Source organism: Drosophila sulfurigaster, chromosome X, assembly GCF_023558435.1.
Source record: "Drosophila sulfurigaster albostrigata strain 15112-1811.04 chromosome X, ASM2355843v2, whole genome shotgun sequence".
Classification (NCBI taxonomy): Eukaryota; Metazoa; Arthropoda; class Insecta; order Diptera; family Drosophilidae; genus Drosophila; species Drosophila sulfurigaster.
This window is the reverse complement of record NC_084885.1, coordinates 24,374,133-24,389,593: the sequence shown is the minus strand read 5'-3', so window position 1 is coordinate 24,389,593 and position 15,461 is coordinate 24,374,133. Positions and strand designations below refer to the sequence as shown.

Genomic DNA, 15,461 nt, shown 5'->3' with positions numbered 1-15,461 from the left:
ATCAAAGTAGATTAATCCCGAAAATAATATACCAAAAAATACAAAAATATACCAAAAACTATATATGGTATATCGATACACTTCTTCATATAAAATATGCCAAAATCAAATATATTTGAGAAAGATATGCTAGACTAACTAAAAAAAATATATTTCCAAAATTAATCTTAACTGAAACTGAAAAGATTATCATCTCATATAATATAAAAGATATAATTTCTTCTTCTAGTCTAGAAAGAAAGAGAGGATATTATACGAAAAAGGTTTCTTCGAATATCTAAGTAAGATTTTTGACAATGTACTGAAAATCAAAACTGAAATCTTCTTTTCCCTTCTTATAATATCTTTCTACCCTAGAAGACTTCAAAATTTGTAGATTAGAATAATTAAATTCAAATTCAGCTTTTTAAGCTGCAGAAAAAGTGCAACAAATAAAGTATTTTCAATGCTTATTAAAAATAGAGATAAACATATTTCCAAGTGTGCATTTTCATATTCAAAAAGAGAATAAGATCTAATTCAAAAAAAAGAATTCGACTACAAACAAATGTTGACTAAGTGAGCAGCAAAATGTGATATGGCCGAGTTCACGATTTCGATTTCGAGTTCAAATGTTTATAACAGTTAAGCAATGAATTCTGCCGCTTTGAGATTTAATCGCAAAGTGAACTGTTATTTATGTCAATGTTAAAATATCGTGAGCGTATCGAATAAAGCCCTAATGAGTTGAGCTCTTTAAATAGCGATATTTCATTTTGGTAAGCGGTGGGAAAGGGGAAACTGAACTAACAACAAGTTGTTAGCTTTGCGCTTGGCTTTTTTTTTATGTTTTTGTGGCGCATTTGGCAGTCAATTTTTAAGGCAATTGCAACAGAGAGCAAAAAACAAAAAAAAAGCAATAGCAAAATCATTTTGTGGGCCAGTGACGAAACGCACAACACACACACACTCACACACACACAGACTAATAGCACGCACACACAAGCGTTTAAAGTTATTAACAAAGGCAATTGTTTATAACAATTTCGATGGAGTTTGCTCTGTGGCATTGATGTTTGGCTGGCTGGCAAAACGAGTCGTGAATCAGGTGGCTGCCAATTGTTGCCAGCAATTTCAAAATGGCAACAGCACAAATTACAACAACAACAACAGCAGCCAGGTGGCAACAACAAAAACAACAACAACGAACAATAAATGAGCAACGCGTCGCACATTCATTATAATTAATTAAATTAAAAAGCGCATAAATTCTGTCGTCCACCTATTTTTTTTTTGTTTTCTTTCCTTTTCAGTTGTCATTTAAATGCGCTACTAATAGCAAACAATTTCATTTATTTATTAGACGTTAGTTTCACTTTCCGAGCATTTCACTGCGACACACATTACAAATTTCTCACACACACACAGCACCTGGCAAACGAATGACTTAGGCAACAAACGCGAAAGTTATCAAAAGCCCACCTGCCTCCGTCTCTCTCTCTCTCTCTCTTCCTCTGTTGAACTGCAGCCGACAGCAATTCCAATAATGAGAATCTCATACAAATAAGCTGCACCCAAAAATAATACACAACAACAACAAATCAAGCATAGAAATTGCTCATTGAACGCTTTTGAATCCATATGTGGGTTGCGCTTCTCTGAGTAATTTTTTTTTCGCTTTGCCATTGTTTGCGCCTTTTGTTGTTGTTGATAGTTCAAAACTTTCGCAGTTCATCCCACTCTGACTAATCTCTGAGAATCTTAACAGCACAAATAAATATTGCATCATCTGAGCAAATAAAACCGATGTCAAGTACCCAAAAAGCAGCTTTCTCTGTAATTTACATATTTCCCAAAAAAATAATGTCAGCCAACAGCTGCTGTAAAGTGACTAAGGCCCTCAGCTTTTCTAGTTTCGAAATTGTTATTGTGAGAGAGTATTTTTGAAGAGAATTTTAGCTAAAGTTTTTTATATTACGTAGTAAAATTTCAAATTCTAAAAATTGAATTTCTGAAAAGAGTTTTTACTAAAGTTTTCTATATTCAGTAAAAAAATTTCCTAATCTAAAAATTGATTTATTCTTTTGATGCCTAAAGTTAAAGTTTTGATTCTTAAAGTATTTTCTAAGAAAATTTTGCATATTTTCTAATCTAAAAATTGATTTACTGTTTATATTTAACTACTCAGTTAAAGCATAAAATATTCAAATAGAATAATAGTTATTCAATTGCTTAAAACTTGTTAGTAAAAAAATTAGTTCTTATAAAATGTTTATATTCATTTAACATTTTAAATAAAACTTTATAAATTTAATGGATTCATTCTTTTTTTTTCTAATTTCAAATTATTTAATTTCAATTGTTCCAAACTTTGTAATACTCGCTTATTCTGTTAAAAAAAACTTTAACAAAAATAAGAGGCCAATTATTCTTCACTTTTTAATGCATTTCTTCACTAATGATGTCAAGTGTCTACACTAAACCAGAAGAACTTCTAATTGGGGCCAATTAGCAGTTAGTCGAGCTACTTAATTCGAGCACATAACATTCGATATCATTTCAGCAATAAAAGTGTCATCAATAACCAGAATTCGACTCGCTTTTGATCTCAATTTATGCGTGTCTTTGCCAAGAATTTTCATGTTCGCTATCAGATTTCGCGCCTCATCTAGGCTAGGCTAAAAAGAGCATTTCACTAATCCCAATCCCAATCCCAATTCTAATCCTAATTCCAATTTCAGTTCCAATTGCAGAGCGAGTTCTGCTCTAACGGTTGCATGCATTCAAGTTACAGTTGTAGTCGAGGTCTATTTTTATACTCGCTGTTGCAGTTGGATTCGGGTTTGAGTTGCTTTGCTTCACAATCTGGTATATTTTGTAGGCTATGGTATATATTGTACTCGATGGTATACTTTAAATGTACTACTATATTGATATAACATATTTGTAGCGTTTGGCATATTTTTAGAATTTGGTTCAGTATATTAATTTGGTATATTTTTATAAATATTGTTTTGCTATCTAACTTATTATTACTTTTTGATTATATAATGTTTTTACCCGCTGCAGTCGAGTCTGTGTTGCTTTGCTGGACAATCTGGTATATTTTCTAAGCTATGGTATATTTTGTACTCTATGGTATATTTAGAATGTAGTATATTGATATATTTTATAAATCAATGGTATATTTGAAAAGTATATACGTGCAAAAATAGCCTTTGGTATATTTCGGTATTTATTCAGTATATTAATTCGGTATAATTTTGGTATATTTGTATTTGATATATTTTATACTCGATGGTATAATTTGAATGAAGTACTATTTACGGTATATTTTAGTATTTTTTCAGTATACTAATTCGGTATATTTTTGATATGTTGGTATATTTTGAAATCGATGGCATATTTTGAATGTAATAATATATATTTATATTTTAGTATTTTTTTTCAGTTTATTAATTTGGTATATTTATGTTTTTATTGTAAATAGTTTGCAGATATCTTCGACAGTAGCTTTCTGTCTTGTTCTTTTACATGTTTATAACAACGATCTTGAATAACATGCACTGGAGTTAATTTCTTTCAATGATCGACAGTATTTTGTGTGTGTGTTTTGGGGTAACTGGCAAGGCCATTTTGACAACGCAGCACAGCTTGCGCAAGCTGTTCACTGGCTCATTTCCATTTTAATGCCGCACTCCACACACACACACACACACACTGGCACACACACACTTCCACTCCCTCAACATTGGAGACTCGACTCCTACGTGCCAAGCACTTGATGAAGATTGCACCTCAAAAGCTAAAGAGAGAAACAAAAAGAAAAACAAACTCGAAATTGCGTAAAAATGTGAGGCCAAACATATTATTGAAGGGGCATTCGAGTGGTGACAAATTGCGCAAAACTTTGTGACATTTGCCCTGCCTCCCCCCAAACACAGAAGAAAAAAAAAAAAAAAAAATGTACACACTCTTTGTTGATTATCGCACAGCAATCAAATTCATTAAATCGACTTTATCGCTGCGATTGCGGCAATAATCTCATCATAATTAAAGTCACTTGATGTTTGCTTTTGGGATTATGTATTCTGACTTTAATGGGATTGAAGCAAAGCCGTAAAAGAGTCGCCTCCCACGCTACGCTATAAAAGAGCTTTGATAATCAATAAAGTGTTGCATCATTTAGTTAAATGACAGGCAGCGACGATTAACTAACGATTCTGAGAGTTTCCTCAGTCTGTGACAATAAAAAAGTAAAAGTCAAGTCTTGTTATGGTTTTTCTTTTTTTCTCTTGTTGTGTCTAGTGAAGTGCGTGATTTAGCCGCCCACAAAGCAGGCAGGCAGGCAGGCAAATCAGTTGGTGGCTTCCTCAATGTGGATTTCCTTGTTTCTATTATATAAGGGCAGCTGCGACTTGTTTTTGGGATTTGCCCAATGCAAACCGCAAACACACAGATAGAGAGAGAGAGAGAGAAAAAAACAAGCAGCGAAAAATGTTTGCACGCATGCGCGCACAGTGTGCCACGCCCCCAAAAAAAAACTATCTCTCAGGCATTGTGTGTGGTTTACTGTAGTTGCAGCAACAGCAGTAAATGAGCCAAGCAAAAGCCAACGACATGGGCATCATAATAGCAAGATACAAACTCGAAACTCGAAAGTTATGTATCTCATAGATACGAGCATCTTTTGCGGATAGTTATGCTTGATTTTTTTTTCGCATTGCAATTAAACGCCGCGCTTCCGCAATGCGCCACAGCGTGCATTAGCCCAACGACGACGATAATGATCATGAAGCAGCATCATTATCATCATTAAACAACAACATTAGATATGCACATGAATGCTATAGAATTTCACTTATGAAAAGCAAAATGAGCAAAAGAAAGCGCTTCTCGCTTCTCATTATTACTCAATCAACATTTATTTCAAACAACAACAACATTATTATAATTGCAACTAAACTATAGAATTTGATTTTCAATGCAAACGAAAGTTTGCTTTAATTATTACTTCATCTGTTTTTTTCAACAACATTATTATAATTGGAATTTGGCATGATTTCTAACGCAAATGAAAATGATTTATTTATCATAAAATTTGCTGTTCATTATTCATAAATATCTAAGAGAATTTCTACATAACTTGCAGCTTCAAGAGTTTCTGTTATTATCTAAATGTTATTCTGTTGTAAAGCAAACCTAATTATTAATTATTATTTACTTATTGTATATAAGTTGTCTATTTTTCAATGCTGCAATTAAACTACAGAATTTCTACATTATTTGATGAGTTTTTAATACAAAATACTTCTTAATATTATGGGCTATTTATAATTCATAAAAATAGCATTATATTTGTAGTTCAATTAAAGAATTTCTAATTAGTTAGTTGCTCATTTCTTGAATGCAAAAGAAAGTCTTGTCTTTTAACATTATACATTAGTCAATAAACATTTGCCATTTATTGTTGTGCACAACACATTATTATTATGATTATTATCATAACTCGAACTCAACTAAACTTGAGCATCATCAAATAAAAATACAAAAAGAAAGGAAAAAACTTGCTTGGTAATGCGCATAAAACTGTTCATGAAAATATTAATGAATCAACAACAGCAACAAGACAACAATTGCCACGTTTGGACTACACATAAATTTCGGGATGGCTCAACAACGATCATTACTATATATATACATATATATATAAGACTATAAGACAACGTAATGCTCATTATGAGAGAAGTGTTGCTGGCCCACAATTTGCCAGCATTGTCACCATTTCTCCAACTCGTTGTTTGCATTGCACTTTTACTTTTCTTATTGTCAACACTATGAAATACAATTGTGAAAATACATATACAAATACAACTACATACATATACAATATATATTAAAAACTTTCCCATTTGTCCGAGAGCCACCAGCAAGTAGCGCAGCGCAGCGCAAAAACACAAAATAAATAAATAAAAATACCAACTTAACTTCAACACGTTGTGAAATTTTTGTTCGTAGTTGCCAAGAGACGATCGTAAATTTTATTTTAATTTCTTAGACAATTTCTTTAGTCTGTGGAAAGTCTCTTTAGCTAGGGTTTTCCTGCTTGTTGTTTTTGATTTGTAATTTAAATTAATCTTTTTTTCTTTTTTGGGTTTTGTTTAATACATTCCCACAAAGAAAAAAAATGCGTTTGCCTAACGGTGCAACGCATCTTCTCTGATAAGGCGACGCATCTCCCAAAAGAAGATACGGGCCCCCAAAAAAATAAAAGAAGACGACAAAAATTGAAGAATTGCTGTTTCATCAAGAAACGAATTGAGTCGTAACTCTGTCGAAGCAGAAACAAAAGCTTCACATTGGCTAACAGTAAAAGTGACCGAGGCGAAACAAAAAAATAAAAATAAAAACAGTCAACCTCTCGGTTCTCTGTTCTCCGTTCTCTGTGTTCTTTTGTTCTCAAGTTCAAGGCGTTGTTTGTGTGTTGTCTTCTTCATTGTGAACCTGCTTTGTTGTAACTGTAACCCAATCTTGCTGCACGTGGCAGCAACACTTGGTTTGGTAATTGGAGACAAGAACGGCACAACAGGTTGCTTTTGCTTTGGCTTTGCCTTTGCCTTTGGTTGCTGCTCTGGTTACTCGCCGCTGGCAGGTGACGTTGCCACGTGCAGCAGCAACAGCAACAGCAGCCAACAAGTTTGTTGCCTAAGTCTTTTGTTTCGCCAGTGTGTGTTTGTGTGTGTGTGAATGTGTGACACATTTGGCGCTCACATTTGCTGGCGCTATTTTTGCTTGCTGACCCAAACAAACATCCGTTTCCTGCGGTCAACATTCGCTCGCTGACCACGCCCATCAGCTGACCACTACCGCCCAACGGCTAACATGTAAACAAGTTGTACAGTAAGCACTCGCGAAGGATTACCACAAAAAGAGAATAAATTGTTGTTGAACTCTTTTAAAACGCTTTTGTTGGAAGCTAACTTGGAAATAGGAAATTGTTGAAAATATAGTTATCGATAAAATAGTCGATGTCTTCCTTTAAGTTCTTTCTTTTATGCTTAGAATGTCTTGAAACCAATCAAAAACAAGTAAGAAAGCTTCACTGTGAGATACCCATATAAAATATACCAAATGCCATATTTGGTATATCGATATAACATATTACTATCAAAATATATCAAATTGTTAGCCAAAGCAGCTAAAACTTTGGGTTAAATAACTTCTTCAATTTTAGTATGATCAGAATAAAAAATACTTTATTTATCAAAAATTCGAGACTTTAATACTACAACTAATTTGTATAAAATAGAGAGCACGACAATTTCAGAAATTTGCTGTGTTTTTTCTTGATAGTTCTTGCAACCCATTTCCAATCGAAAACTTATTGTTGATGTTCAAAAAAAGTTGAACTAAACATATGTTCTTTGTGAATAAATGTAATTAATTTAAAAACGATTCATTGTACCCCAGAAATAGAGCTGAGAAAGTTTGAAATAAAATACCAAAATAGTTAAATAGTATATTTTGTTTGAAATCAGTTGATCTAAGGCACCTAATTAATGTATTCTTGGTATTCTGTATAAAAATGCAATTATGTAGACTAAAATTTGATGCGATTCATGTTTTCTTGATACTCTATATAAAAATGTCAATTTGTAGCCTACAAATTGAATTTCAAGTTGCAAAAAAGTGAAAAACAAAAATAATTGAAGCAGTCAAAGTTTTCTTTCCACGGTGTTGACGGCAAGGTCGCTTAGGGCGCCTTAGGCGATGTTTACTGTATGCGAGTGCTTACGGTATATACACATACACATACACGTGCGTACACACTCATGCATATGCATATGGGAATTGTTGTCAGTTGTGTTAATGGATCGACCGTTCGTTCGTTCGTTCGTTCCTTCGCTCGCTTGTTCGTTCGTTCGTTCGGTTTGTCGCGCGTATCCCACGAAACAATTAACGAGCACAAAAGCTGACCGATATAAACGGCGAGCGGGCAACAACAACAACAACAACAGCAACAACAAGAACCAGAGCAAAGCTGACCAGTTGCCGGCACTTGACTTGAAGCTGGACTTTTAGCTGTTGTTGTTGTTGGTGGGGTTTGCTTTATGAACGTGGGAAAAAGCGCATAAGCTGCGCGTTTGCTTTTGTTTTAAAGAGAACCGGAAATCAAAAAATTGAAGAAAAAAAAACGACCAGCGACAAAAATTGTATGCAAAAATTTCAAAAGGTGCGCCTCGAAAACAAGCAGACAACAACAACAACGACAATAACAAGAGTCAAATGGGTGATGAATAAAGTAAAGTAAACAGCGCAGCAGCAGCAGACAAAAAAAAACAAAAAACCAAGAGAAAATTTGTTTGCTTTGCTGCTGCTGCTGTTGTTGTTGTTGTTGTTGCTGGTTGTTTTTGCTCATTTCATGTGCTTTTTCGTCTTTAGTTTTCGTCTTTCGCTTGACACACTCACCTATATTCTGCGCCTGCGCTTGTGCTTGCGCTGCTGACGCCAACAGCAGCAACAGCAGCAGCGTCGACAGCGGCGACTGCGTGCGTTGCATTTTGTCGCTCACTCGCAACGTCCTCAATATGCGTTTGTCTCTGTGTGTGTCTGTTTGTTGGATTTTTGTTGCTGATCTCTTCAGCTTCAGCTGCTTACTTATTTTTTTCTTAATTTCTTTTTTCGCTTTTCTTGTTTGTTTTGTTTTTTTTTTGGTTGGTTTTTGTTTCTCAGAATTTGCAATTTGTTTTCACACTTCCTTCTTTGCTTGGTTTCTTTTCGTTTTTCTTCTTTTTGTTGTTTACACGTTTGTTAATGAGCAAAAGTAATGAATGTGTTTTTCTTAGATTTCCACATGCCCACAGAAACAAAAAAAACTGTGAAACAAATACAATAACAATAACAAAATTAAATAAACCAGTACGGAAATTCAAAAAAGTTTGTGTCAGGATTAAAGCGCGCACAACAACAAAAATTATAAAAAAAAATAATTAATTAAAAAAAAACAAATATAAATGCTTAACAACTTGAGTAGTTATTTCGCTGTATATTTGTTTTTATAACTTTTGCACATATAAATCGCGCACTATGCGCGTACCGTTATTCGCCGTTAGAAATTAAAACAGAAACGCAAAAAAAAAATAAAGTAGATAAGCATCCAAACTCAACGCGCCGCGATGCGCACAACTCCGTTCGCTTTGCGTTCAGCACGGCAACTGAATTGTGAATTCGTACGCCAAGTCGAGCTTAAGGCGATGCCAACTACGACGACGAAAGACGAAGACGAAGACGAAGCTCTCTCTCTCGACACGACACGAAACGAAACGAAGACGCGACGCACGCGCACTCAAAACAAAAAAAAAAAGTTCCGTCAAGAGGTTTCTTTCACTTTTCACGTAAGCACAGAGAGCATGCGCATTAGCTCTCTCTCTCTCTCTCTCGTTCTCTTTCTCTTTTGGTGCTCTCGTTGTAGCAGCTGTTAGTATATTTGTTTTTTTGGGGGGACTTTAAAACGAACCGTCGTCTTGTGCAGCTTGAAAGCAACTGAAAGTTTGCGTCGTCGTGTTGTGCGTCTTGTAAGCTGTTCGACTGCATGCGTGCTCTGCCGACGTCGCCGTCGCCGTCGCAGTCGCAGCTGCGAGCACTTGCTGCGCTTTTGGCAAGTGCCAAAGCTCTTAAGCCGAAGCTTAGGGCTTTTGCGTGTTGCTCTGCTTAGCTGAGCTGCGCTGAGCTGCGCTGCGTTCGCCTATCGATCAATGGCAAATTGTTGTTTGTTGTTGCTGTTGTTGTTGCTGTGGTTGGTGCTGGACAAGAAAGTTTTGTGCGCTGCTGCCACAAAACGGTAATAACAACTAATACAGGTTATGCAACTGTGGCAAGCTGGCATGCTGCACACGCTGCACCAAATTGCAGCCGCAGCACAAATAATTCTTCTGGCTTTTTGGCTCGCTGCTTACTGCACGCTGGCATCTTGGACATTCATTGCCACACAAACAACGATGCCCCGTTGCACACAGGCATATTTGCATGCCACAAAACAAAGTAAGCCAAATGGTCAGCAAATTGGAGCAGACATCGGGAGCAAACAGTTTGCCACAGCAGCCACAATCCCGCTTGATTGTTCATCTCCTCTTCTTCCGCTCTTTATGGGTTTTTTTTGTTGGTCAGTCAACGCACAATTTGTGTGACACATGTGGGCCAAATGCAAAGCGAAGGCCCCAAAAGAATATGCTAAGCACACACACACACACACACACACAGTTTTGTGACATCTGTGATTCCGATTCAAGTTCCTAGCAACATGACCAAAACAAGTTAAACAACTGCGAGACTCAATTTTTGGTCTATGCGTCTGCTTCTTCTTCTTCTTCTGCTTCTTTGGCTTCTTGACGATCCTTTTAAGGCAAGAATTTACGGCGATGTAAAGCCCTCGATTAAAGTGGCTGCAAAAACGATTTATCGAAAATCGCAACACAAATTAAATTTGTAAAACTGTATAAATAAATCAATTTTCTACATTTTCAGTAAAAGAAAGGAATATTTAAAATATTTATGGAAATAAATAGAAAAAATATTCCTTATGGAGACGCCGGGAATTGAACCCGGGGCATCTCGCATGCGAAGCGAGCGCTCTACCACTGAGCTACGTCCCCACCCCTAAAGCAATTTGTAATTTATTAGTACTTTAATTAAGCACAAAGTTACATTAATGTAATTAAAATAAAAAACAAAGAAGTTCAATATATTAAAAGATCCTTCACAAAATTCCCATAACGCAAGCAAGATTATCTAGTAAATTGAACCAATTTGTTATCATATTAATATTGATTAATGTAAATTTGATGGAAAAAAGTGTCACCTGGAGACGCCGGGAATTGAACCCGGGACATCTCGCATGCAAAGCGAGCGCTCTACCCCTGAGCTACGTCCCCCCTCAAGGACAAAGCTTCAGCGCGTAATACGCGAAGCAAAATGTAGCTTTAAAGCTTAACTGACATTTGATTTATTATGTTTATATTATAGTTATATTAGATAATAATTAATTATTCAATAAAATTAAAGACTATTTGAAGAGTCATCTCGATTTTTCGGGAAAGAACACTTCATTACAAGCTTAACAGATCTACATAAGATCAGAAGAGGCATAATATTATATAAGATTTTGTTGGGGATTAAAAATACTTTAGTTACTACCTTAACAGATCATATATAGTACGATTTTTTTGGGGGTAAAAATACCTTAGTTTTAACAACAGTTAAGTAAAGTTAATAGGCTATGATATAAAATAAAGTATGTAAAGAAAATGTATTTGTTATTTATAAACAAAAATAATAGTAGAAATTTGAGTAGCACTAAAAATATTTTAGTTTTGACAACCGTAAAGTTAAGTTGACAGATTATTAAATGAAATAAAGTACTGTTATTTAAGGAGTAGATCTAAGTAAAAAATAAAAATAATAGTAGAAATTTGAAGTCAAGTGAAATAAAGTTGATGGATGATTAAATGAAATAAAGTGTTATACCAAAACTTGTTTGGTATTTATGAAATTGTCCTATAAAGAAAATTAAAATAATAATAGAAATTTTATTAGCACAAAAATTACGATCGATTTGACAACTGTAATTTAAATTTAATAGATTATTAAATTAAAAAAAGTACTGTATATAAAATGTATTTATTATTTCTAGAGTAGTTTTAAAATGAAAATAAAAATAATAGTAGAAATTTTATTAGTACAAAAAATAGATTAGGTTTGACAACCGTAAAGTACAGTTCATAGATTCTTAAATTTAATAAAGTGCTGTAAAAAAAACTTCATCGTTATTTATAAAGTTGTTCTAAATAGAAAATTAAAATAATCGTAGAAATTTTATTAGCTCTGCATCTGCTTTCAGATCTTGCGATTGAGTTATTGCTAATGTGGAATTGTTCTAGACTATCGAGAGCATTACGACGATGACGATGACGATGATCGTTTGGTTACAGCTCTGTGAGTCTGCTAAACGTTGTCTTCGTTGTTGTTGCTCTTCTCATTGATGTCGCTGTTGGTGATGTGCTTTACTTAGCCCGCGCTCTTGGGGGAATTGCTTTAGCGAATTGTCGTCACATTTTTGCGTGCTGTTTGTGCTTTTAACCCAGTTTAAAAATGCTGCAGCAGCAACAAAGAGAAACACACAAAAACAAAAAAAACAATGACAACGTTGCCGCAAGTGATGACAACGCGCAGAGCAACAACAACAACAACGACAACATTGATTGCAACATTTTGTTGGCCAGCAGCCACTCATCAAGTTGTCCCAACTGTCAATAGAATTGGGCGCAGTCGCAGATGCAGACGCAGCAGCTGCTCCACTTCGTTTCAACTGTATCAAACCTTCTTCTTCTTCTTCTTCTGCTTCTTCTTAAGTGCACATGTGGCGCCACCTGTCGCACAACAGCTTGAGGTTCTGAGTTCTGTCCGGCACATTAATTAGCAATTGGATTCTAACTAGAGCTCAATTAAGGGTTCCATTCCAATCGTTTTGTAATGGGAATGTTTCTTTTCCCATCGTTCCACGCTTTGGACACTATTTTTTTTTTTGGCGTTAGCTATTCGACATGCATTAAAAATGTTTGTTCTCTAGAGCTGTTCCATTCCCATAATTCCACATTTCAAATCCGAATGTTTCTATTCCGTTTTTAACATTTTTTAATTGTGTTTCAATTCCGTTTGTTCCAAAGTTATTTAGCTACCTATTTTAGTGCTGGACTATGTCGTTTTAAAAATGTGTTTCAATTCCAACTGTTTCAACTCCTTCAACTAGCAATAATTTTTATGGAAATGTTTCTTTTCCCAACGTTCCTTGTCTTGGGCAATATTTTTGGTGCCAGCTATTTAACATGTTTGCATGTGTTGTTTTTGAAATCTTCAACACTGACAATAGACAACATCTGTTCCATTCCCATAATTCCAGATTTCAATTCCAAACGTTTCTAGTCGAATGTGTTGCTAATATAGCTGTGATTATTTAATTGACTCAATTTTGAAGTTTCTGGTTGTGTTTCAATTCCGTTCGTTCCGAAGTTTGTAGTTATAAAATGTGTTTCAATTCCAACTGTTCCTGAACTACATACATATATCTAATTCTAGAAAGAGAAACCTAGTCAACCTCCCCATTCCATTTATTCCTACGGCATGTTTTACAATATATTCGAACTCTTAAATATTAGTTCTTAAAATGTTATAATATGCACAAATTCAGAGTTATAATTGATAAACTTATCTTCAATTTGTTCTCCTAAAATGAAATTAAGTTGATTAGGTTTCAAATCTCTTTTAGATGATTCTTTCATATTTTGTGAGGTTAGGTAGTACTCTTCCACTTCTTCTTCTTCTACTCTTCTTTTTCGTCTTCGGTTTTGTTGTGGAGCTTTGTTTAACCGTTAACAGTTAACTAATCAAATTGTGCCTATGACTGCAGAAACATTTAATTAGACAATGAGGAAGCAGCTTCGGCTTCGGTTTCGTCTTGGGCGAGGGCTCTGTGGGCGTGCCACTGCCCACTGCCCACTGGACATTGCAGATGGCGAGGTGTGCATTCGAGAGGTGAAGGGGAGAGGAGGGGTGGGCGTGTGCCCAACGCCCAATTGTTACGCTTGGTGCGCTACCAGCTTGAATGGATTGATGCATCGCCACGTGCGCCTAAAAACAGTGGCGGAGGGAGATGGGGAGAGGAGAAGGGGAAGGAGATGAAGATGAAGACAACGCCAAGGGGCGCGACTCAGATGTAGGGAGCTACGAGTCCAGAGCAAGAGCAAGAGCCACTGACGCCCACCGAACTCAAAGTGGCGGTGGCAGAAGCCACAGCAACAGCAACAGCAAAACACAGCGCACGCAACAGCTTCAGTTGAAAGAATGTACATATGTGCCTCCCCCCCTCTTCCCTCTCCACACTCTCCCCTTCTGAGCTGGCAACGTGCCGCAGCCGACGAAGCACAACGAATTGCTGCATTTGCGTTCACGATGCTCAATTAAGAGTGTGCCGCGCGTTCCACCTGCCGCTACCTGCCACACGCCTCTCCCCCAACCCCAAGCTCAACACACACACATGCTCTCCCTCTCTCTCTCTCTCTCTGTTGCTGTACCTTCCTCTAACTCTTTGCTCCCTTCCCCATTTGAACGTGCTTCATTTTCCATTTAGTGCTTTATTATTTTTCATTTCCAGCAAAGTCTTAAGATTAATGTTCTGAGTCGCTGCCCCTGCCCCATTCAGCTGCCCTGCAGCCTCTTCTCTTTTCCTCTTCCCTCTGCTTGGTTAATTGCCACGAGCCACAGCCACAACCGCAGCCTGAAAATGTGCCTACAATGTCTGCTGCTCCACTTCAGAATTCAGAATGCAGAATGCAGAATGAGCACAGAATGGGAAGAAGCAATGCAGCAAATGATTCTCCCAATCTAAGTCAAGTCAAATGCTGCTATTCAGCTCTGGCTTCTCTTCTTGCCTCTCGCTTTTCTACTTTGCTTCTTTTCGCACTCATTCCATACACACACACACATTTCTAAAGAACTTTGCAACTAATTTTGCTATAGAAGAAAAATAGATGATTGCTACGATGCGATATGCGTAAGAATCTGTAGTATACTATATAATAGAAGTTTATTTCCAATTCGATTAAAATCTATACAAATATAATACTACATATTTTGTATTCTATCATGCAATCAATCAAAATAAATGTATATGTAAAGCTAGCTTATAATTACTTGTAAAACAATTGTTTTGTAAAACGAATTCAATTCTAATTAAGAGAAAAGAAAGTATTTAATTGCTGCTATTTTGACTCATCACAAAACATTAATATTTATCTAATCTAATCTTAAATATAAATTACATTTATATTATTTACAAACTTATTTTTATTTATTTTTACATTATTATATTTATAATAGTTAAAACATATCCTAAAAATGAAATAATTTTGATAGTTACATAAATAATCATAATTTAATCAATAGCTCTCCAAGTATCACTCAACTTTTTCATTCCCAGCTTTGTTCTTCTAATTCTTAAGCTACAATATCAATAAGAAATAAAAAAATTTATTCAATAATTCTCACACAAATAACAAAAAGTTTTATTACATTTTCTCTTTCGATTGAAATTCACTTCAATTTTCTGCATTCTAAAAAAGGCAAAATAAATTAATATTATTATTTTGAAATATTATGAAGCTTATCGATTGCAAGAATAACAAAAAAATTTAATATTATTGAAAATCAATTAATAGTCTTAATATTGAATTTCGAGTATTAATGTTGGTTATAGGAGAAAAACTTCTGCTATTTGGAAAGGCATTATTTTTATTTATCTTTTTTTAAGTTTTGTTCTTTTGAAGTACATGCAAACCATTCACAATAGAAGCCCAACAATTTGATATTATTCTTAACATATGCCAACTAAATATACCGAAAAATACTTAAAATATATAAATATACTATTA

General features: G+C 35.2%; 1 protein-coding gene and 2 non-coding genes across 4 annotated transcripts in view; all 3 read right to left on the bottom strand.

Moving 5' to 3' along the window:
• Nucleotides 1-8,855, bottom strand: part of LOC133849075 (uncharacterized) — a 39,420-nt gene extending 30,565 nt beyond the window's left edge. For both annotated transcript variants that reach the window (XM_062284936.1, XM_062284935.1), the window contains exon 1: nt 8,449-8,855. In XM_062284936.1, coding sequence (XP_062140920.1) covers nt 8,449-8,539 — 91 coding nt within the window. In that variant the 5' untranslated portion in view covers nt 8,540-8,855. The remainder of the gene's footprint in view (nt 1-8,448) is intronic.
• A 1,704-nt stretch (nt 8,856-10,559) lies between these two features.
• On the bottom strand, nt 10,560-10,631 carry Trnaa-cgc (transfer RNA alanine (anticodon CGC)). Its single transcript has one exon. It is a non-coding gene; the product is annotated as a tRNA-Ala (tRNA).
• Nucleotides 10,632-10,838: 207 nt separating this feature from the next.
• Trnaa-ugc (transfer RNA alanine (anticodon UGC)) lies at nt 10,839-10,910 on the bottom strand. Its single transcript has one exon. It is a non-coding gene; the product is annotated as a tRNA-Ala (tRNA).
• Nucleotides 10,911-15,461: the final 4,551 nt, after the last annotated feature.